At 40.2% G+C, this 22,122-nt stretch overlaps 1 protein-coding gene across 1 annotated transcript in view; it reads left to right on the top strand.

Moving 5' to 3' along the window:
* The window catches only part of TENM1 (teneurin transmembrane protein 1), a gene marked incomplete at its 5' end in the record, with an annotated part of 128,682 nt that overhangs the window by 23,776 nt on the left and 82,784 nt on the right, over nucleotides 1–22,122 (top strand). The window contains 2 exons of the mRNA XM_010147636.1: nucleotides 11,100–11,285; nucleotides 14,737–14,883. Of these exons, the coding sequence (XP_010145938.1) occupies nucleotides 11,100–11,285; nucleotides 14,737–14,883 (333 nt within the window). The remainder of the gene's footprint in view (nucleotides 1–11,099; nucleotides 11,286–14,736; nucleotides 14,884–22,122) is intronic.

Below are 22,122 nucleotides of genomic sequence, written 5' to 3'. Positions count from 1 at the left end.
TGGTGGCGACTCTCTTCACTTGAGGAAGCCTTGGCTATTTTACACACAGATCCTTAAAATAGTACCCATCACATTGTGATCCAAAATCATTTTCTTATGGACTGCAGAAAGCTGATTGTTCGTGTGGCACATCTGTGTTTCCAGCTCCTACTCTGTTCACCCATGCACTCATTACAAAAATGGCTTGAAGAAGGGTGGCCAGCCTGGCAGTGCCTCTGTCAGCTCCGCGGGGTGGGAAGTAGCAGGGTATTTTTGAGCAGTATGTGACTGGGCAGCATGTCCTGGGGATGCTCAGTGTCCTGATGACTGCCTCAGCAAAGCAGTGTTTGCATGGACGAGGAGGGACCAGGGAGAAGTGATGAGTTAATGGAAAATTGTAGGCAGCGTAGAAGGAAGGGAGCGAGCAAAATAATAAAGGACACTCGTTTCCTTCTTAAAAATCTCCAAAGCACTGCTGCAGTTGTAGCAGGAACACAGAGGAGTGTGATAGCAGCGCTCATGTAAAATCCAGGCTTGTGTGCCCAAGGAGCTGCTTCTCCCTGGTGCAGGAAAAATGCAAGTCATGAGCTGCATCTTTGCTTCAGCAGCGAGACAGAACAGCAGCTCCCAGCTGCGCGTTGCTATTTCTGTTTGTGCTGCTGACACAGAGGAAGTTATGGTTTATTTACTGGGAGCTGCTCCATCTCTCTCTCTGTGCTCATCTTCGCAAATGCAGCCGTGAACATGGACATGTTTGCTCCTAGTCCGTGTAAGCAGGATTCATCGTAAGCCACCGTATGGCTTTTGCTAATTGAGGCTGCACTCCTTGCTTTTGTGAAAGAGCTAGTTATGCCTGGCTGTTGAGTTTGTCTAAGAAACTGTTCACTTGTGCTAACCCCAGAGGAAGCAAGGCCAGCCTCTTCAGCTGATTCTTGCTTTTGATTGTGAAACCGAGATGTTACTGTGAAGCTGGTAACGACCTTTAATTTCTCCTATTAGTATTTCTTGCCGTACAGATTGTTGGGAACACAGAGCTCCTAAGGCTTATTTTGGTTGATCCACTGTTTCTGCCTGTCCATGTAGTCTGGCTCTTCATTGAAAGAAAAAAAAACCAATTTATACATGGAAGTACATCCTTTTAAAAGCAACCAGTCCCCGTGTGTTGTTGTAGATTCTGCGAGTCACTATCCCCTTTCCTTCTGAGTGCCAGCACTTTGTCCCATTTGGGCAACCATGGCGTCTATGCCACTTCTGGGTTGCAATTGCTTTTACACAGGCGAACCTGAATAGGTATTCCTGTAATATGTTGAGAAGTAGTACCAGTGCCCACCTTTGCCTCATTTTGAGCCCATCGAAGATATGTTGAAAAAAGTAGATCTTTATTACTGGTCATCAGGTGAATGTAACGTGCAGAGCGCGTGACCTGGGTAAGTACTGACTGGAGCAATTTTTGTGACCGGACCCATATTCATCCTGTAAGCCAGTGAATTAAAGATGGTGCCTACTCTTTGCAAATATTGCTTAAATAGATCATTACTTCTTTACTGAATATTACTAAACAAATTTACTAATCAAATAATTGTGGAAAACTTTATGCTCTGAGCACAGCCCTAGTCAGTGTTAATAATAATACTTCTGTGTATCATGAAAGATTTAATGCTTATGTAAAGATGTATCCTGATCCACTCAGGTAGTCTTGTGAACCTTTGCTGAAATAGGTGTCTCAAAATCTTTCTTTTGAAACTGTATTAGTTCAGGCTGTACCTTTGAGATACCAGCTGTATTAAATGTACCTGCTGAGCCATCTCCTCTTTTTCCCTACAAAGCCATTTGGTTGCTCTCCATGTTTCTCATCATTATCATACACTGCCTCATGCCTTTCCTGATTCTCATGGTCTGTCACTTGCTCAACAGGTTTCCCATTTTTCCTGCACAACTGGCTTTTCAGCTTGAGGAACTGTGGATTGCATTTTCCCCTTTGAATACAAAGGCATAGCTTTCATCTCAGTCGTTACTGCTCAGGATAGATTGTTCTGGACTGCTTTCTTACTAGTCTCCTGATCAAATAAAATATCGAACAATGAGATGTTGCAAGGCATTTCCTCTCGTGGTTCTCAGTGCATTGTGAAGGATTTTGGAGCTTGTTAGGCAGAGTATGAATCTCCACTGACGACTGTAATCTCACTGCTTTACAACATGTACAACCTGAAATCAAACAATGGAAACAAATTATAAAACAGGACCAAATTTGACAAGGAAACTCCACATTTACTTGGGAAACATGGTATTTAAAAAATGTCCCAGTCAGCATGCTGTGTGGTTCTCCTCACCCTTGTGTCAGTCTAATCTTCCTTGCTATTAGGTTATGCTTCTGCTCATTTATTTTAAACGTTTCCCACAAAGGCCTTGTCTGACCTGCCAACCTGTATCATCTCTAAGAAAGAGACAGGTTCTGCAGCACAAGTCCCTTGTGTGACAAGCGCAGCATAATTGTGTTGTGCTTTACACCAGTATTATGGCTGGGTAAACAGAGATACACCCAATGGCAAAGGGGCAATCCTTTCCAGGGGTATCAGTTTTCAGAGCTTTGGCTGCCTGAAATGAAATATCTGCTAGTATGTTTACCATTACCAGTCCGGATTCGTCAGGCTGTATTGATTAAATTTTTGCACTGTAAAAATACCATTTTGAACCACAGCAAAATCAATAAAGGGTGAGGGGTTTTTTATATATACAAATTGGATTTGGATCCGGAAGAAAATATGCTTCATCAGATGAAAAATAAAGCTAAAAAAAAAAAAAAAGTGATAAGAGATCCAAGAAGGGGAAAAAGTTTGTCTGTCATTTCCCCACCTCTGCTGTATTTGTCCTTTGGACCTTTCTGTCTCTCCACTGATTACTTTTCTACACAAATAAATTTTCAAGCAAATTGAGGCTCCCAGTTTGGAAAAGACACTGTCAGATAGGTGTAGCATTATCAGAAGCTACGGTACATTTTTTTTTTTTTTTAAATGCAATTACATTCAGATTTTTTGAGATACACAATAGTGTTAATGGCAGCATTCCTACTAGAAGTCAGACGAGCTATTTATAAAGTGCTTAATGCATCAGAAATAAATTCAATGAGATGATGGTAGGATTATTTCCAGAAAGCAATTAAAACCGTCACTAGATTGACGGTGAAACATTCTGAGAATCAAACAGTGAGGATATGGCATTTTTTGTTCCAGTAGTTTGATTTTATGTGTGGTGGCCTGTGGTAAGAAGATAAGGAAGGCAGGTAGGTATCTGTGAGGTAACACAGCAGAAAGGTTTTCTGCATCAGGCTCACAGAAGAAAGGTTTAAAATGTTTGGAGAATGAAGAGGTTTTGTCTTGGGTAGAAATAGTTTATTATTCTGAGGTAATTGTGTCTGAATTAGCCCAAATAATAGTCAGGGCTGTGTGAAGTTTACATTGCCCCGCTTTGTTCTGAAGACGCTGGATATTCAATAGCACTTTTCTGCAGCTCTTTCCTCTCTGAGGAAGGCCCGACCTCCTGAAGGAGCTCGTTGCCTCCTGGTGAACACTTCCTGGGACAGTGCAGGTCATAACATGAACAGCAGCGCAGGATCGATCTTTGGTTCAGTCAGAGTGATTTCAGCTGTGCTGTTTTTCAGTTGCCAGTGAGACCACCCAAAAGGTTATTTATTGGAATCACTAATTTATTTCATAGCAAATCCAATAGATCTACTGAAGAGAAAATAGGAGACGGTATCAGTCATATAACGGTGAGGGAAAGGGGGTACTTAATACGGTACTGAGTAATAGAGGACATCAAGAAGACACAAGAAAAGAATGATACTTAAGGAATTTCCACATGCTTGTGTAACACACAGAAAACTGTAAATAGTTGTGTCCTTATGAACCTCTCCAATGTTGTTCAGAGCTAGAAATGAGGGCAAACACGATTTGGAGTAGGACCTGTTTTATCCTTGATAATTTTTCCAAAGTCATCTGTATTCTGCTTAACATAGCTTTATATGCTTGTTACATTCTCTGGCTTTAAATCAGTGTCAGAAAGGATAAATATCAATAGCTGAATAAATTTAAACATTCTAGTCTGATAATATATTGTAACAAAACTATTTCAGACACAGATGTCTGAAGTTGGATGAGATCAGTCTTACTCTTTGTGTCTTTTGTTGGGATGGGCCCAACTTTGTTCAAGAGCAGAATCTTTGGAAATTACTTAAAATTATTTTGGAGGTATATATGAGAACAAATTCCATGCAATAGCTTTGCAGTGTCCATGTAATTAACATTAAAGCAGTGCTTAGAATTTATTCACACAAGTGTAACAAACCACTCAAACTTGTAAGTTGTTGTGGCATTGTGAGATGGCCTTTAATACATTTCATTGTCAGATGTGTGCGATGCATGGAGAGAAGGACAAGAACTGTTGCAGCAGGAGAAATTTAGATTGAGACAATATTTGTCTGTGAGGATAGTCTGGTGGTGGTATGGATTACCTCGGCCTGTTGTAGGTTCTCAGTTGCTGGGAGCTTTTAAGGGCTGCCAGATGTGATTTGATTTGGAACTAGAAGGAATAGATGATTTGTAAAGTCCTTTGCAGCTGTATTTTCCATAAATCTACGTTAAAATAGGTGAACTGGGCTATGCACGTAGATACATCAGGCTTTTTTTTTTTTCCCCAAAATTTTGTCAGTCATTTAGTAATGATCTGTCATATTGATTTATTTTTGATTGTACCAAATTTCATACAAAGTTCTGTTGCATTTTCCCGTCAATCATTCCTTGATAGTGTTAAGGACAGGGAGAAGGTATAGCAGTAAGTGTTGGGAAACGCACCTTTGCTGCTTCTTCCACGCAAGAACCTGGTCTCTCTTTGCCAGAGACGTTCACAGAATCTGGCAGCTGACAACCCAAAGACTTCAAAATTCATGTTTGCAGACATTTCCAAGTCTCTTTGATTTCCAGCTTAGGCTTGAAGAGCAGGTGCCACTGAATACTGGTATAACCCGTGTAATACTTCTGTGTTGCCTCTGTAGGAAGCCTGTCCCCAGCTTGACAGTTTGTTGGCATAGCTGTGGTTGGCTTAGAATGTAGGTTGCACACCTAACTGACCTACTGTGATGCTGCTGGAGAAGCCTCGATTAGATTCAGCTACAACATCCAGAGTGCCAAAGGAGTTTATTTAAATCAGGGAAATGATATAAGCTGTACCATAAAAATAACATCTCTTCTGTTCAGATATCTGCATTAAACCTCTACAGTGCACTCTCTCGGGTAGCCTTCTCTAGAGGGAACAACTTTCTATTATGTTATACTTGAAAAAAAATAGCTTAGATGCTTCTGAAACTCCTTAAACTTTAGATTTCTGAACTTTTTTTGTGGTGTAAAAAATTATATTAATAAAGTTAGTTGCTGAAAATGAAGGCTAGAACAGAGTTGTCTCCAGGACACAGCGAGAAGGTAATATAAAAGCTCAGGAACATTGTTGAAATTATCATGCAAGCTTATTAAATGCAATGTATATTTAAATTGAAAAAACTTTCTTTATTAGGCCTAGATAGGTAATTTTTTTGCTGCCTCCAGCAGTTAAGCTTATTGGGTGAAAGTCAGGATAGATTAATTTCTAATCTTCATGGAAAACCACTTATTAAAAAATGGATAGCAAAATTACGAATATGATACGGAAGTTTGAGACTGTAGAACAAGGCTCACCACTGAATGTGAAGAAAAGCAAAATGAAAAAGTCTTTGGAGTATTTGACCACTTTTGTTTACATATAGTTTTATATTCTTAGCATGATTTTCTAAGAGTTATTTCTGAAACATGTCAAATTAACATTAAAATCTTCCCTTATCATTACAAATTATAAAATATTTAGCTTTAATTTCCCTTTTCATATCACATAAGTAGAAACTTATTATAAAACACATTTGAAAGAACTCACTGTTGACTTAGGTAATTAAAATGAAGAGTGTGGAGTGAATTTTTAATGCTTTTTAGATTAGCTCAGAAATGATCAACGTATTTGTTTCCTTCTCAAGAATATGTACAAATAATGCTTCACAGCTCACATTTGCCTTCTTCCAATAAAATTAATGAGCATTCAGAATTAAATATATGTCAGTAAAAATTCTAGACTGAGTTGAACATTTTTTTTGACTCTCATTCATTAATTGGTTTAAATCTAAGGACTCTCAATTTTAGATTTGATCAAGCCTGTATTTCAGGCAAGTCTATGACACTGCAGGGGTCGGCTGAGGCCAGCTCCCAGCAATTTGCCAGCGTCTTCCTTGCACTCAGTCTGCACAGCTGAGCTTTTTTTTTTACATAAGAAAATTAACTTTCCAGCCCTGCACTTAGAGAGCCTTGTTTTGATTGCAAAGTGTACAGGTACAAAAACTGAATCAGGGCCATGTATTACTGTGAATTAGGGTGACTTTTGGTTTCGTGGGAGCCATGAAAATTCACACCTGGTAAGGATTTGGTCTCTTAACCACAGACCAGCCTTCAACCCACCACGCTCCACACATCTGCCTAGAGCTCAGGGCAGGCATATCCCACTAAACAGAGACAAAGAGGAATGAGAGAGAAGATAGGGCTTTTATGTGAGCCTACAAGCCTGAACACCAACACAGCTGGGGGACTGAACAAATTGTGTGTGTTGCACGGTATATTGTAAGAATGACTGGCAATTAATGTAACTGAATAACTGAAGGCCTGTGGTAGAACACCCCTGAGTGCACTTTTCTAACCCAAACGATAACCTCTTGTCACCTGCCTCCCTTCTTACCTTCCGTAAGTCGCTTCCCCTTGCTCTTGTCCTCGGTAGTCTCATCTGGTGGCACAGCTTGTGGCTCCTCAGCAGGACAGTCCCCATCCCGGCTGTTGCCGCGTCTCCTCCCTCGCACTGCCTGTGTGATGCTTTGATCCCTCAGTGGGCTGATTTAGCTCAGTAAGCTGTTAGGTCTTACCCAAGGACAATAAAGTGAATTATTATCTGCCAGTTTCACGATCTGAATCAGTTCACTACAGTTTCAGATAAGCTCCAGCCAGAGCCAGGAGATAGATGGAGAGGAGGGGGGTGGAATTGCTGTTTCAGTCAGAGGAGATATCTTTGGCTGTCTCAACTGCTGCACCTACCCACAGCTCAAAGCCCTTGCCCCCACTGTGCTGGGCTGTTGTAGAGTACCCACTGTGTTTTGGGGTGTTTTGAGTCCTGTGAGACCAACTGCTATAGAAGGAGGAAGATGCTCCATTGAGCAGAACAGTTGCATGGTATCTGAACTGCTGTCTGAATTTTGACTTCATTGCTGTCTGAATTTTTGAACCACTTCAGCTTTGTTTTAAGCTGTTTACCTATTTCAAGTTATTGTATTGTTTTCCATTTCCTTTGGTCAGTGTCCACTCGCTTGAGTATCTCATTTTGTCTAATTGCTGGGGAAACCCATCCCTCAGTACAAATGCTATGGCTCCCTGCTGTGCTGGTATTTCTGTACTTGATTATGTACAGGAGGAGCTAAGGAACTGTTTTGGATTTCATAACGGGACAACCTGAACTGATAATGCTTTTTTTTTAATCTTGGTTGTTTGAATTAGCTGTGGATTAAAGCTGCAGGTAGTACCACAGCATTAATCGGATGATGTTAGGCTTGATTTGCGTGAAAAGTCTGGGGAGAATCTTGGATTTGCACGGCAGAAGAATACATGACCGTAATCAACAGTATTTCTAATGCCTCAAATTATCAAGGCAAATGTAAGTCTCAAGATGGCCACAGTGACTGTAAAGTATGAGTGGGCTGAGCAGCAGGATGACTAGGGTAACTGAGGAAAGTGTCTGGTCCAGACTAAGGAACCAGGTTTCATGACATCTGTTGCTTACAGAATTAGTTGGGATTTGCATCAAAGAACATTTAGATTAAATAGTTTTGGGTAAATAAATGCATTACTAGAAGGAAAGGCAAGGACTAGGTAAGATCAGTCCAGCATTCCTTTGCCGGAACAGGCTTGCCACACACTCCTTCTGGTAACGCTTTTACTCAGTTACTGGTATCTGGTTACTGTGCCCTGAATTGCTGGCAGAAATGAGGTGTGAACACTGAGTAACTGGGCGCAGGACATCTAGGCTAACATTTTCAGTCACACAGAGCCAGTTTGGGGTCCAGAACTTGTGCTGCTGGGCTGTCTTTCCATGACAGTCTGCTTGGAGTGGAAAGCCACTGTATTCCAATAGGTGAAAAATAAAAAGAAAAAATTGTTTGGTTGTGTATGATCTTACGTAGGAAAATAGAATTAAAAAAAGGAGCCTTGTGAATGAAGGCTATATACTGACTGGCCTCGGATGCTTGTTTTATGAGATAGGAAATCTTTTATCTCCACTTCATTAATCTCATTGAATTTAGGATCTTAAATGGTGTTTAAACTTTTTATCCCTCATGTCAAACATGGGGAAAACAGTGGAAATCTTTCAAACATTTTAAGATTCATTTAATTTTGAGGTTGTAAAATATGAGTATGTGCAAGATATCTGTCCCTGTGGTAGGGATGTGCCAACATTGCCTTCGGCTCAATGCTGCTATTTCATTTGCTTATTTGGAAGATGAGTTTGTCATGACTGGACTCTGCCGGGTAGACAGACAGAGGTGAGGCAGGCATGCATGCCATGCATGGACATGTGGTCAAGGTTTTCCACAGCTGGTTCTTTGATTTATTTACAGATAGAGAAATGGTGGGAGCTGCTGGAGCTGCCGACAAGATTGGAAGCTCTATATATCGTTTTGTTTCGCCACTTCATCTGTTCCAGCCTACATTGCCAGTTGTGTATACTGCTGCTTATGGTATTCCCTGAAGTTCTAGCATCAGTGGGACTAAGCCCAGTCCCATAACTGCAAAAAACTTAGCAGCAGGCAGAACGGTCAGAAACACCATCTACTCCTCTTACCCCAGCATAGTGTAAGCTACACAATATTTCTTAAAATCCTCTTAACAATCTTTGCTACTTACAGTAAAATACCAAAAGCAATAATTATAATGAACTAGAGGGAGATCAGGAGAGATCAAAGGCACCCCTCTAGCAGCCGAAGTCCCTGAAGCAGCAGGTAATTTGTTAGATTTAATTCTCAGGAGTTAGCCCATGCTCCAAGTTATAAAGATAGGTTAAAATAATAGCAGTGGTCTTCTGCCAGTGTGGCCTGGGGGTGATTCTTTTCTGGTGCCAGATCTGGTGGGATCAGTTTACTTCCTGATCATAGAAGCAAGTATTTGGGCGAGTTCAATACCAATGTAGTACCAGGGCAAGTCCCCCCTGTAGTCCTCTGAGCGGTCTCCCTGGTTTTCAAGGAACAAGCAAGTAACGAAAAAGCCAAGCCAAATTATGCAGCAAGGGGGAAGAAATCCTTCCCAGTACCTGCAGGCAGGCAGTCCAAGGCATGAAGCATTAGATTAATACATGATCAGCAGGCAGCAATCAAGTGTTCCTAAGGGGTAAGGCCCCAGGCTCAGCGCAGTTTTTCATTTGAATATAGCAGAGCAATCTCCTTCCTTGTCTTATATACAATTTTGCAGGAATATCATCAGATAATTGTATTTATCAACACAATCCCTGTCTGAATTTTACCATTAATTATTATGGAGATGATTTTTACTTTGCAGGACAGTGCTTCACAGTTGCTTTTACTGAATTTTATCTTAGGTTGTTTACCATGCCTTCTGCTTTTAAGGGTGACTTCGAGTTTGAACATGCTCTTCCAGTTTGTCATTCACCAATTCTTTTGATTGTGCCATCACCCAGCGATTAACGAAAATAAGGGCTAGATCTAACTCCAGACAGAGCCTGGCATGTCTGCAATGTCACTGTGCAGTTCAATTTCTGTGCTGCCTTTTTTCTTTGTGTTAAAATGATGGGAACTGATAAGATTTCAATTTAAACTTTAAAAACTTTGCTGGGTATATACAGTGACAGCATTTGTCACTACAAATGCTTTTAAGAATGTTTATATACAATAGTTCCAAGATATAAATGATCATTGTTTAAAATCTGTCAAGGGAAAAGTCTTGCCACAACTAAATATGTAACACTGACATTTGAAATCAGAGCAGAAACAGTTATTTGGCTTACACTTGTAGTGCTATCAGCTGCTTTCCGAGAGGAAGAAGGAGGAAACATTTCTGTGGCTGGTTAATTGCAGAATAACAAGCAAATTCTGTCTCTTGACACTAATTATTCTAAATAAATTCAAACTACATGGAACCTTTTTATAATGAAGCCATTCTTTTCACAGAACAACTTTAGTCTAAGTGGCAGTAGGATTGCAATTGGCATGTTGTGATGCATTGAAACAATTCAGGACTTTCGTTCTACTTCACGATAAGCGGTGTTCTGCAATGGCCACGTAGAGAAATTGTTCCAAGTGCAATGAAGGAGGTCTTCCCCAAGCAGCCCCTCTGGTTTCTTAGCAGTTGAGTCATGGAAGTCAAGAAGGAAAAAAAGTTTTAATTCTTGAAAGCCATTCTAGCATTAGGCAGATCTGCATGGCCTGTAAGCCATCTACTGTTGTATATTGCATTCAGAGTGGGGTGCTTGCTGCTCTTTCTCAGTTACCTTTTTGGTGGCTTCTTACTGTAAATGAAGGCCTTTTCATCATCACAACAAACATCTGAATATCTCAAGGACTGATTTGATTGTATGGATGTAATGTGCCACTTGGTCCTTTCATTTGGCTCACTTGCAATATTGGAGCTCATAATAGAGTTCAGAGCTGGGCTGGTGGGACCTGGGAACAGACAGGGCATGCTGTCACTAAAGGCATCAGCTGAAAGCAGTCACAAGATACGGACTTCTTGTGTCATTGTTGGTCTGGTTTAGACCCATTGCCCTACCATATTCAAAGCCATCATTTGCAGTGCCCATCCCAAACAAATGATCCTGCAAATAACTGCTAAAGAAGCAGGCAGCCAGATTGTGTAAGATCTGTCCTGGGTGATGAAATCCCGTATTTGATCCAATCGATGAGTGATGTTATATAGAAGTGATTGAATTTAATGTCGGTGCAGTCTATTTGCAGTATGAAACTGCTGTTTCACGTCATATGTTTTTGTCATCCCGTGCAGAGCTGTGCACCCTGGACTGTGGCAGCCACGGTGTCTGTTCGAGAGGGATATGCCAGTGCGAAGAGGGCTGGGTGGGACCAACCTGTGAAGAGCGTACCTGCCACTCTCACTGTGCTGAGCACGGCCAGTGCAAGGACGGGAAGTGCGAGTGCAGCCCTGGATGGGAAGGGGACCACTGCACCATTGGTAAGGGAATTTTCTACCTCGAGAAATAAAGTACATATAATTTTAGCCAGTTACACAAAGATCTGCCACAGCCATCAGTCTGATTCAAGTCATTGTGGAAAAACAGAGACCCAGAATCAGGCCAAGTGTAAAAAGGTGCTTCTGCAGTGATGGTGCACTCTGCTTGGCCTAAAGAGTAGCAACTCAGTGCAGCTTTCTGCTCAGAGGAAATATCATTGATGAATTTTATTTTTTTTAAATGCAAAACCACACAAGAGAGAGAAATCTCATTCCTAACGCATATTTGGGTTGTGTTCATACCTGAACTTTGAGTCAGGAAGGAAAAAAGTATTTCAGAAATAGATGGTGTGAGGGTATCAAGCTATTATTCAGCTTAAGTAATTCTTGCATTAAATTTCTTGCCTTCGTGTCTGAGGTTTTACATATTTTACTTATTACTAGAGGTGGGTTTTCTATAGCTGGCTTCTAACAATATTCCTAATAAGGTAAAACTTTCAGATCTTTTTAGAAATTACTCTACTATACAAATTAATAGTTATATTTTTAATGAAATACAACAGATTTTTGCAAAGTCTAACAGTGTCTCTCCCTAAAATGTCTCAAAGCAAGATTATTCATAAATATTTTAATTGTTTGTTATAGCAGGGTATCTCATTTTCAGAGGTAGGCAGTGTAAGCTCTCATGCTTGTCCTGAAAAAAAGTAGAATGTTTATCTTGATCGTTTCAGGATAATTCTTTCACTGGGTCTAGAATTTACTACAATTGCTAAATCAAGAATTAGGTTTGTGCAAGCGGAACTGCCTAATTTTCTAAAGACTCTAGAGCAAATCCAGAAGAGGCTCAAAATAATTACAAAGATGGAGCTGCTCTTCACGTTGTAGGCGCTGCTGGGTATGGCCCAAGCTGACCTGTGCATGCTTGTCATCAAATGGAGAACAGACACATACGCAGTGTGTTTTGATCACAGTAGCAGGAATAGATCTGACTGCAGTGAGAGGGGGACACTCTATGTCTAACCAACAGGTGGCAAACCATAAGCAAATGGTGTCTGTTATTTTCATTCGGGTACAGAAGTTCAATCCATCTCAGTTTTGTTCTTTTCTTTTTTAAGCTCACTACTTAGATGCTGTTCGAGGTAAGTTTTTCACATCAGCGTTGTGAAAGAATAATGAAAAGATACAAAAGTGTTGGGAATAGTGTTTTGTGTTACCTGTTCTGTCTGAGCTTCTGGACTGCTAAGCTGCCAGAATAGATAAAACATTTGTTTATGGTGATAGGTATACAGAGAGAGAGACAGAGTCACAGATAAATTTTTTTTTTAACAAATAATGTGCTCGACTCATTTGCAAAGCTGAGGCAATGAAAGCATGTTTCATGTGGCCGTCTGATGTGCTGTGTTAGGCAAATCGGATTTTTGCTCTTGCTTACCATTCCCAAGTAATGACAGAGCTGAGGACTTGCTCCAAAAACTGTGTTGAACATGTCTTCCGTGAGAAGAAAAATTTTTATGTTTTCTGTCATTTGTGCATGAAGTAAGTTTCTTTTGATAGAGAAATACACCCTTTTGAAAGGTTTCTAGGCTAGATGTGCTCTCGTTCTCTTCCAGTCATTTGATACAGGAGTTAAATCTGATGTTGCTTTGTGTCTAGTGCTGTTCATTTGATTTCCGTGCCTCGCCGCAGGTCCTGCATGGTCACGTCAAGTACCTTCCCCGACTTTGGCAGCAGCCCCTCAGTCCTCGCCATGCTGTGCGGAGCAGTGGTGCACATTGCCCCTTGCAAAACTGCTGCTAGCTGAATTGTCAAATTACCCGATATTCCAGAAGGACCTGGGTGTTTAATTTGTATTCATTACTTTATTTCTTCAGAATTAGTTAATAATAAAAATATGTAGGCATTCATTTGATTACATTTATAGTCTTAGAGGATAACCACACACAGCAGCAAAATACAATCATAAACAAGAAATGAATTAACTCAGCAGGACAGCGAATTGAAGTGGAAAAACATCCTCATTATGCAGAACATCCTGCCCTTTCCCCCAACTCCCCAAAAGAGGCAAATAATTGGCTTTTATAGTATATCTGGTGGTTGCCAACCTCATGCTATTTTAGTGCAGCAACTTCCAGAATGCCAGTGTGAGAAAACGGTGCCACGTATCACCAGCTCTTCCAAGCAAGGGGGTCAGACTCCAATCTCCTTGCTTGCAGATGTGATTGATAAACTGTGCTGAGGGTGAGAAGGAGACAGATGATGTGGCTAGTGTAATGTTGCCAGGAAATGTGCTGCATGCTGGGCTGTAAGTCACAACCCAACAGACCAGTGATACAGATTTTCTGACTCTGGTCGGCTTCTCCAAAGCCCTTTTGGAGCATCTGTCTCTTGGGGCTGCCAAACACGCCTGCAGACTGAAGTCTCATCTTTCTTCCTCAAAAAAAATATCCCTGATAACACATAAGGGTTGATGTTCACTATCAGATACAGAAGAGCTTTCAGGTCCTGTATGTCTGTGCTGGCGAAAAGAAAGGAACCCTCTTAGAAGAGATGCCACTTGTGCTGTTAAGCTTATTGCTGAGCTTTATCCACTGTCCTTTGGCTCCGTCTGTGACATGGTGAGGATTTGACAAATGCCTGAGCTGGCACTAAACTATGCAAGCAGATGGACATGAGTGTACACGTCCAAGAGACAATCCCTCTGTCACTCTTATAGGCAAAAGATGTGGCTGAGATTGTCCAAATTACTATTGAGTCAGAGTTCACAAATATATAATCCAGGGGACGCTAGTCGTCATTCCAGTTTTGATCTAGAGTCGGAGCCACTAAAGGGCAAGTGTTTGCCATATTTGAACCAGCTATAATGTGAAGGAATCGGAACTGAACGTTAGAAAGAAATGGTCCCTCATTTGCCTTCTGTGGAAGGAGTTGTATTGTAGCATAAATCAAACTGGCTTTTTCTCAGTCAGCTGAGTATTTATGAACAGAATAAAAAGGTCATCTCCACTCCCTGCAACGTGTAGGATTATGTCCACAAGTTCCAGTTTGTCATTTAAAGAATATTTTCCATGTATATCTTTGACATAAACATTGATTATGTGTATATCTTCCTTCGTGATCTACAACTTTTCAATAAGTAGAGAAAGAGATGGACACAGCAGACTGTTAAATAACTTCTTATGAGTTCACTCACTTTTTTTCCTGCACCCAAAATGTTACACACCAGAAAATTCTCATTCCTCACTAAGAAATTACTTTTAGGCAAGCAAAGAGAGGGACCAGGATGGGGGTTTTTCCAAATTTGGCCAAAAATAGAAATGGCTTGCATGGGAGCTGGCATTATCTGAAGACAGCAAGTGTAATACTGTATGAAAGAATGTTAAAGAATAATTACATCTGTAAAGGAGGAGAAGAAAACTCCTCCATGAAGGCTTCTGTTTTACATTTTCTTTGCTAGATGGCTGCCCAGGTCTCTGTTATGGAAATGGGAGGTGCACTCTTGATCAGAATGGATGGCACTGTGTTTGTCAAGTGGGCTGGAGTGGCTCAGGATGTAACGTTGTCATGGAAATGGTGTGTGGAGATAACCTAGACAATGATGGAGGTATGTTCCATAATACGAGTATCTTTGTTTATTTGTGACATCCTTGACTGTCATTTGAATCTATAGCTTTGGTGTACATTTTCCTTTGTATCACAGAATGTCAATGTTTGTGTGCTCTCGACAGTTGTTCCACTGACTTCATCTGTAGGAGAACAGACCCTTCTGCTAGATGTTATTCAAGGTAGCAATTACCTATGTGCTGTACCTGTCATCCCAGGCCTTGAATTTTTTTTTTTTTTTTTTAAAAAAGAAAATAAGTGTAACAAGTAATTTCTTCCATCTCCTTTCCACTCTGCCTCAGGTTCAAGATAACTCTCTCATCTGTTTCAGGCAAGACAGCCAAAGGATGCCCAAATGAAAAAAGCTCTGTGCCTGTCAAAATGCATCCAGAGCTTAGTCTTATGTTAATACTAAATTAATACATTTGCAAGCATAAAGCATGCATTTAGAGATGCTTTTTTAGCATTAATCTCTTCCTTAGTGTTTCTGCTGAGGCACAGTACAATTCTTGCAGTTATCTGGACCTACATTTGAGTCATTGTTGAACAAGCTACTGTATAAAGTATGCAGAAGTCATTTTTGAAAGTACCATAAACAGAGCACTGTGCCAAAAATAATCATTTGTGCTTTTCCACCAGTTGAACCAGGATGTTTGGCACTCTGTGCTCCCTACCTTTAACCTCTGCAGCCTTGATTCATTCTAAGGCTGTGTAAGTGTTGGGTTTGCTGGGATAAACACGGTTGTTTCATAAGTTAGTCTTTGCCTCCTTTCCTGTTCATTCTAATACATGAGCTAGTGCATTTCTGTCAAGAAAAACATACAGAATCTATTTCAGACCTACCAGTGGGAGAAAAGCCACGACATTTCTCACTGATTGTTCTCAGAATTAATATATTTTCCTGTTTATTTTAGGAATACTCATTTACTGGACAGTCAAGAAGGACTATTGCATTTCTCCCCTTTACTTAGTACCATCCTTTACAGTGTGCTTGACTCCATACTCGGAGCTGTGCAGCTTTCTCATTCAGCCTGTGAATGCATCTGCCCCAAGCATGGTTACAGGTTTTTCTCCTTAGACTGAATACTGAGATGTATTGAAATATATATTATATTACTGTGTCACACAGACCATCTCAGTGTCTCGGGTGAGATCTCATACCCCACTGTAGTGTGAAATATTTGTATAATGATTGTCTATTTTATTCTAAGTCATTGATAAATTAAGCTTGATTTCGGGCCAAGAACTGAGGTCACTGTGGGACCTCAATAGAAACATTCTGACTCAGTGATGATCCCTCATTTACAGATATATTTTGAGACCTTCTGATTTTGTATTCTGTGGGCTCTGAGACCATGCTGTCCTTTGGCAAAGGCTTCCGCATTTCTGAACCCCATTCAAAATCACTTTATTCCTCTCCTACCCTTCCCTTTCCACCTTATTTCCAAGACCTGAGAACCGTCTCTCTGCCCACTCTGCTCGTCTGCGCCAGTGCGTATCCCTGTCACACAGGGTCCCACAGCTGACATCTGCCCCCCGCCTGCTCTCCCATCTGTCTGGTGCTCTCCCCCGCTGCCCGAGCCACTGACTCACTCTTAAATCTATCCACAAAAACCCTGTTTATCCTGTAATGTATGTAAAGTATTTTCTGATACACTCTATGAACTGGCTCTGTATAAACTCTGCTGTATTGTGATTTTGGGTGCTTTATTTCCTGCAATAATGGTGAGTTATTGATAGAGTTGGCAGTTTTAACTCTAAATCTCCTTGAATTTGTCAGTTTAAGGTAGACACTTAACATCATTTCACTGCAGGTTTTAAAAGTAATTTTCTTTTTCCTTTTTAATGGTAACATAACATGGACTAGGACAGCTCTGTTGACATCACAATTAGAGATAAGTGCAGAGAGAAATATTTAATTAATCTGACTACTACAGATGGGCTAAATGTAATTAAGTTTCCTTCACAGTCAAATTTATATAAGAAAAGAAAATTATATCTACATATTAAAACCACTTCTCTTTATATATGAAGTTTGTAGGACATGATTAGAAAAATTCCTTTAAAGTCATTGGAGTTATGCCAGTGTTACACTAGTACAAAACTGAGACTTTGCTATATAAAAATACATTCAAATACATGGTAGAAAAAACGTGTTAGAAAATGAAGTAGTTTACTAGTTCCAACTGTAGGAATAATGTCCAAATAATGTCATTTTTTGGCATGAGGAATTTAGTGTTATTATTTAGTCTACAGTAACAGCTCAAAATCTTTGGGAGGGAGGAAGTCTTGAATTCATTTTTTAAGGACTGGTATATTAGTATAAAGATAAGCCACAAGCATATTCCCAGGCATCCTAGTTCTGCAGACACTGAAGCACCAGGTTCCCCATCAGTGCAGTTATCCGTGGTGGTAAGGTTAAACGCATGCAGAGATGCTTTCCTGAGCAGGGAGAACCCTATTTCTCTTAGAGCCCCATTAGTATATGCTGTACTTACACCCTGGCTGTACTGTAACTGCCTTTCCCATTCCATCTCATAACTCTCAGTTAGCTTTTTCCTACTTGCAGACTTAAGGGCATGTTTACCTGTTCAAATATCACTACAAATATCATTGGAAAGGTCTTAGCATTATAACAGATGCACGACGGCATGGTTTGCACTTGCTCTTGTGGAGTGCATCTGCAGTCTGTTAGCAGTTTGATGTCCATTAAATAATGCCAGGAAGTCCAGCAGATGTCCTTTGCAGTGGGGCTTTTCCCTCGCCCTGGCTTCCCTCAGCATCCCGTTACTCCCCATTTCTTATTTTCCTCCTTTCATTGTCATGACTGACACGATTTCATTTTCAGTTTCTAAGATGACCATTCAGCTCATCTAAGCAGGTCATTTTTCTCTCGTCCTGCCACTGCTTTAGACTAATTTGGAAGCTTCAGTAGCTCCGGGAGATGGCTTGAACACCCTACAGAGTTCCGTGCAGGCGAGTGCCCGTGTGCAGGCAGAGCACGCTGCCGCAGGGCTGGGAACCGCAGGGTGCTTGGCACCAGCTCACGGATCACCCCCCGCCCTGCCAAGCCACAATTTACCTGCTATTCCGACATATATTTACATTGCTCCTGCACGTGCAAGTCTTCGTCTTAAGCTGAAAGTTGCAGCCTGTCACTCCCATTAATTTCTTTGATACAGATCTCTCCCTTAAATTTGCCTGAATCTCTTTTCATCAGTTTCTTTTTTCTTTCACGAATCAATCTTGACTGTTTGTTTTTAAGGAAAATGCTATTTAATACAAGCCTTGAATTCTCTTCCAAATATCCCTTCAGTCACTTCAGACAGTTATTGTAGCTTTATCCAAGCTTTTCCAAGCACAAGAAAATATATGACTCAGCATAGCCTTGGGTTGATAACGAGTGCTGCTAAAATATTGATGTATTTCTGACCCATCCATTGGCATTTTAATAACCTATCCATCATAGAGATATTGAGTCCATATATAAGTAATATGCTATTATTACACAATATAAATAATACTGATGGGAATGGTTTTCATTGTTGCTGAGCAGCGAGGGCTCCCTGGGGATACTTACAGTTTCTGAAAATCATACCCTGATATATTTGAATTCTCCAATACGTGGAAGTCCAAAGACCACTAGTACCCACTGGATAAAACACTCATCAGCCTTTCCACAGGCACACTGCTGGGTTTCCAGTGTCCTTATACAAACACTGGTGTTCCCAGTTAACAGTCTGACCGTCTGCTCCATGCTTATATTACTGACAAAATTTGAGCAGCAGCTTGGATTGGTGCATGCGACCAAGCACTATAAACTCGTGATGGTTAATGCCGCCGAGACGCTTCTGAAGTTACTCTTTGAGTCAGTTTGCTTAGATTCCTGGCAACCCTAATTGGACTTAATTGAGCCTGTGGTGAAACTAGTCATCACAGGCATTGTTTAATGCTTATTTGAAATCTGTAAAAGAAAGCAAACAAATGTCAGTTGAAGATTCCTATGGATTTTCATTTTTTTTCCACAAGCAATAGTAGTATCGAACAGTTGATCACGCGAGCGTACGGAAAAGCTCAAATCCTTCAAGTGTTTAGTCATGATGCTGAGTTTTGTAGGTTGTCCTGCATAAGGAGTTCAGAGAACAACATCAGTTTGCTGCAAGGAGAAACTTAAAGCCCATTGTTTTTTTTTTTTACTTTCTGTGACTATCTGCTCACAGCTGCATTGCTGGCTGGTGCTCAGCAGGATCAGCACAGAGGGAGCAGGAGGGCACTTACACACACATCAGGGTTGCTCTGCAGAACTGAAAATTAGCTCCTTATACTGAGTATAGTATGTTGCTTAGGAATGGGCTTGATTGTTATGTGACTGAGCAGCTATATTTATTGGGGTGTGTGTTTCTGAGTATGCCTGCATACCTGTATATGCATGCACCATGTGAGCACATGCACCACTTGAAGTGTTCTGGGTTTGGTGTTACCCATAAAACTCCAAACCTATTGTAGCTAGCATTAGTCATGTCTTCTCATGTGCAATGAAAGCTTGAAGGTGAGAACTCTGCTCTTTTAATGAACTTTAAAGCAGAAGAATAGCAATTTTAAGTATTATTGCTGTTTATTTTGCTTGCCAGAACCTGAGGATAGTGCATGGTGTATTAGAATAACCAACCCAGTAACATGGGAGGTAGAGTCTGAATTTGTCGTTTTCATAGCCAGGTAGTAAAGCGTCTCAGTGGTTTAATAGAAAAGCTGCTGTGAAAGTTACTGCTTGCTGCACTGGGGAAGCCACCACTGCTGAAATTAGAACCACTCGTTTGCTCCCCTTAGCAGTGGCCTCACCCCGTACCTCTTCTGTGTCCTCCGGTGTTTCACTATCTGGTCAAGGTGTACTAATGGTGAATGCAGGTCCGTTTTCCTCACCATGAGTTATTGTGATATTCCCATATTTGCAGTCATGGATTGCAAGTAATTCAAGGGTAGATGAGAAGGCTAGAAAAGGATTTGAAAAGTAGATGTCATAGAGCTGTTCATACCAGGCCTGAAATACATGACTTGTTCCATGTTCTTCCTATTATCTTGTAGCTGACAAAATGCACTTTTCTTTTCCAACCATTATTTTATTTTATTGAGGATTTAATGTAGATATTACGCAGCGTGTGGAAAGCTCAGGTATGAAATGCCATCACGGTACAGCATTTACCCAGTCGTGGTAAGGAGGTGGAAAGGAACCAGTGGGGAGGTGGGCCCATAGCTCCATTGCCAACCTGTCTGGCTGCAGAAGGTGAAGAGAGGTTGCTGCATAACGTGTACTTTAGAGAACGTGCTGTTCCCTGGCACAAACTGAGCCTTCCACAACTGCAGGAGATTGCTGAGGAGGTATTTTCATCACACTTGTGGCATTCTTTCCATCATATTAAATAAGAAATATGTGTATATATAAATGTGTAAGCAAAAAGATATATCTTGCTTGATGGCACACATTGTGTGATTCCATTGACACAAACTCCTGGCACAATAAATATATTAATATCATCCCTTCCCCAGCAAGGAAATGGGGAAACCTTGTCCTAACTCTGTGAATTACATCAATGCAGAGAGGAGTGGTGTGACTGAAAACAGAGCAACTTGTTCTGACATGCTCTGCCTTTTCTTTGAGGTTCTTTAAATTTTTTAAGAGTGTTATGAAGTGCTTTTGATCCTCAAGTTGATATTTGTGAATTCTATTTTAGCAATAATATTAAAAATATGTTAACTAATTTACTTAAAAACCAAAAAAATCCCAGTTCATCCTTATCCCTTGCATACAAAACAAGGTACCTGGCACATGTGAAACCATTATCTCAGACTCATCAAAATGTGAATCACGTTATTATATAATCTGTAGAGCACTGTGAAGGGGCCTGACTGCCTTTTATATAATACTAATAGCAAACCAAAATCATTCACACCTCAGTAATAGATTTTTGTCTGCACTAAAGCTGAGATGCACTTTGTGGCAATTGACAGTAAAAACTTACGTATACGGGCTCCCCGCCGTATGAATTACAGTTTCTGCTGTTTGTAGTAGTTTGTTCATACTCATGACTTTTGTCTCCTGAGATTTAAAAGAAATCCTGCTTTTTCTTAACCAATGATTTATTTTTTTTAAATAGTTGGTTCTTGATATGAAAACTTAACAAAAACTGTGACCATTGGCTGAGAATTGAATCATGTATTTGTAGTGTTTTCAGGTGAATGAGTTTGATGTTATGATTTATAAAGGAGATTTTTAAAATTTTTTTCTGGATCATTCTCCCGGTTTAAAAATTTAATTTCAAATAGGATTGGCTTGTTGAAAATATTATCTTCACATGCACTTACTAATATGGTTTGCATTGACATAAACTGCCTCCATATGTAACTTGTGATTCTTGGGATTTGGATTTGGTTTATTGGTTTTTTGAGTTGTTTTTTTTTTTTTTTTAAATGGTCTAAGTTAAAATCAAAGTCGTGAATGATCTTAAAGTCTTGAAAGTGGAACAAATTTTTTATTTGGCTTAAGAGTTCTCTATGTGCCCTGACATAGGCATTTTATCTTTTTACTTCAGCACAAAGTGTGATAAATATTCTTTTAGTTTTATCCAAGTTGATTTCTTTACTATATTTTGTTTGTTTGGAAAAAAGCTAGAAGTTGCATTATTTGGAAAATTGTCGTTAATAATTCTTAAATACATACAGCCAGTGGCCTGAGTTAGGCCTGAGCCAAATATGTGGTGTAAATTGATGGTGCTGTTAGGACAAATACCATTCTCACCACCAGTTACTCAGATATGCTTCAGGGACTTCACACCTGACTAATGGGAAACCCACCCCGAGAGCCTGGAGAAAACAGCTGCGAGTAAATTCATACCAAAATAACTCCATTAGCAGAACCTGGAAGAGTTTATGAGAGTCACTTTGCTGACAAGTAAACTGCAAAGAAAACATGAAAATTGAATCTGATTGGAAGATGGAAAACTGCTTTCCCTTGACTTGGTTTCTTTTTGTGTGCAGCATGAATGCACACTATTTGTTGCCAGGCATGTAAGCTGTTGACCAAAGCACAGAAGAATGTGGATTCTATTAGAAAAAGCAAAGTATTTAATTGTTATTTTTATAGCTATTTCTTTTCTAAGCAAATCTTCGTATTCTAATACTTGTATGAATTTTCACTTTTATTTCTTACATAAATGAGAGAATTGGGTCAGCTCAGTTCCCACAT

Source organism: Eurypyga helias, unplaced genomic scaffold, assembly GCF_000690775.1.
Source record: "Eurypyga helias isolate BGI_N326 unplaced genomic scaffold, ASM69077v1 scaffold12382, whole genome shotgun sequence".
Lineage (NCBI taxonomy): Eukaryota > Metazoa > Chordata > Aves > Eurypygiformes > Eurypygidae > Eurypyga > Eurypyga helias.
The sequence above is the reverse complement of the archived record's forward strand: the minus strand, read 5'-3'. Positions and strand labels throughout refer to the sequence as shown.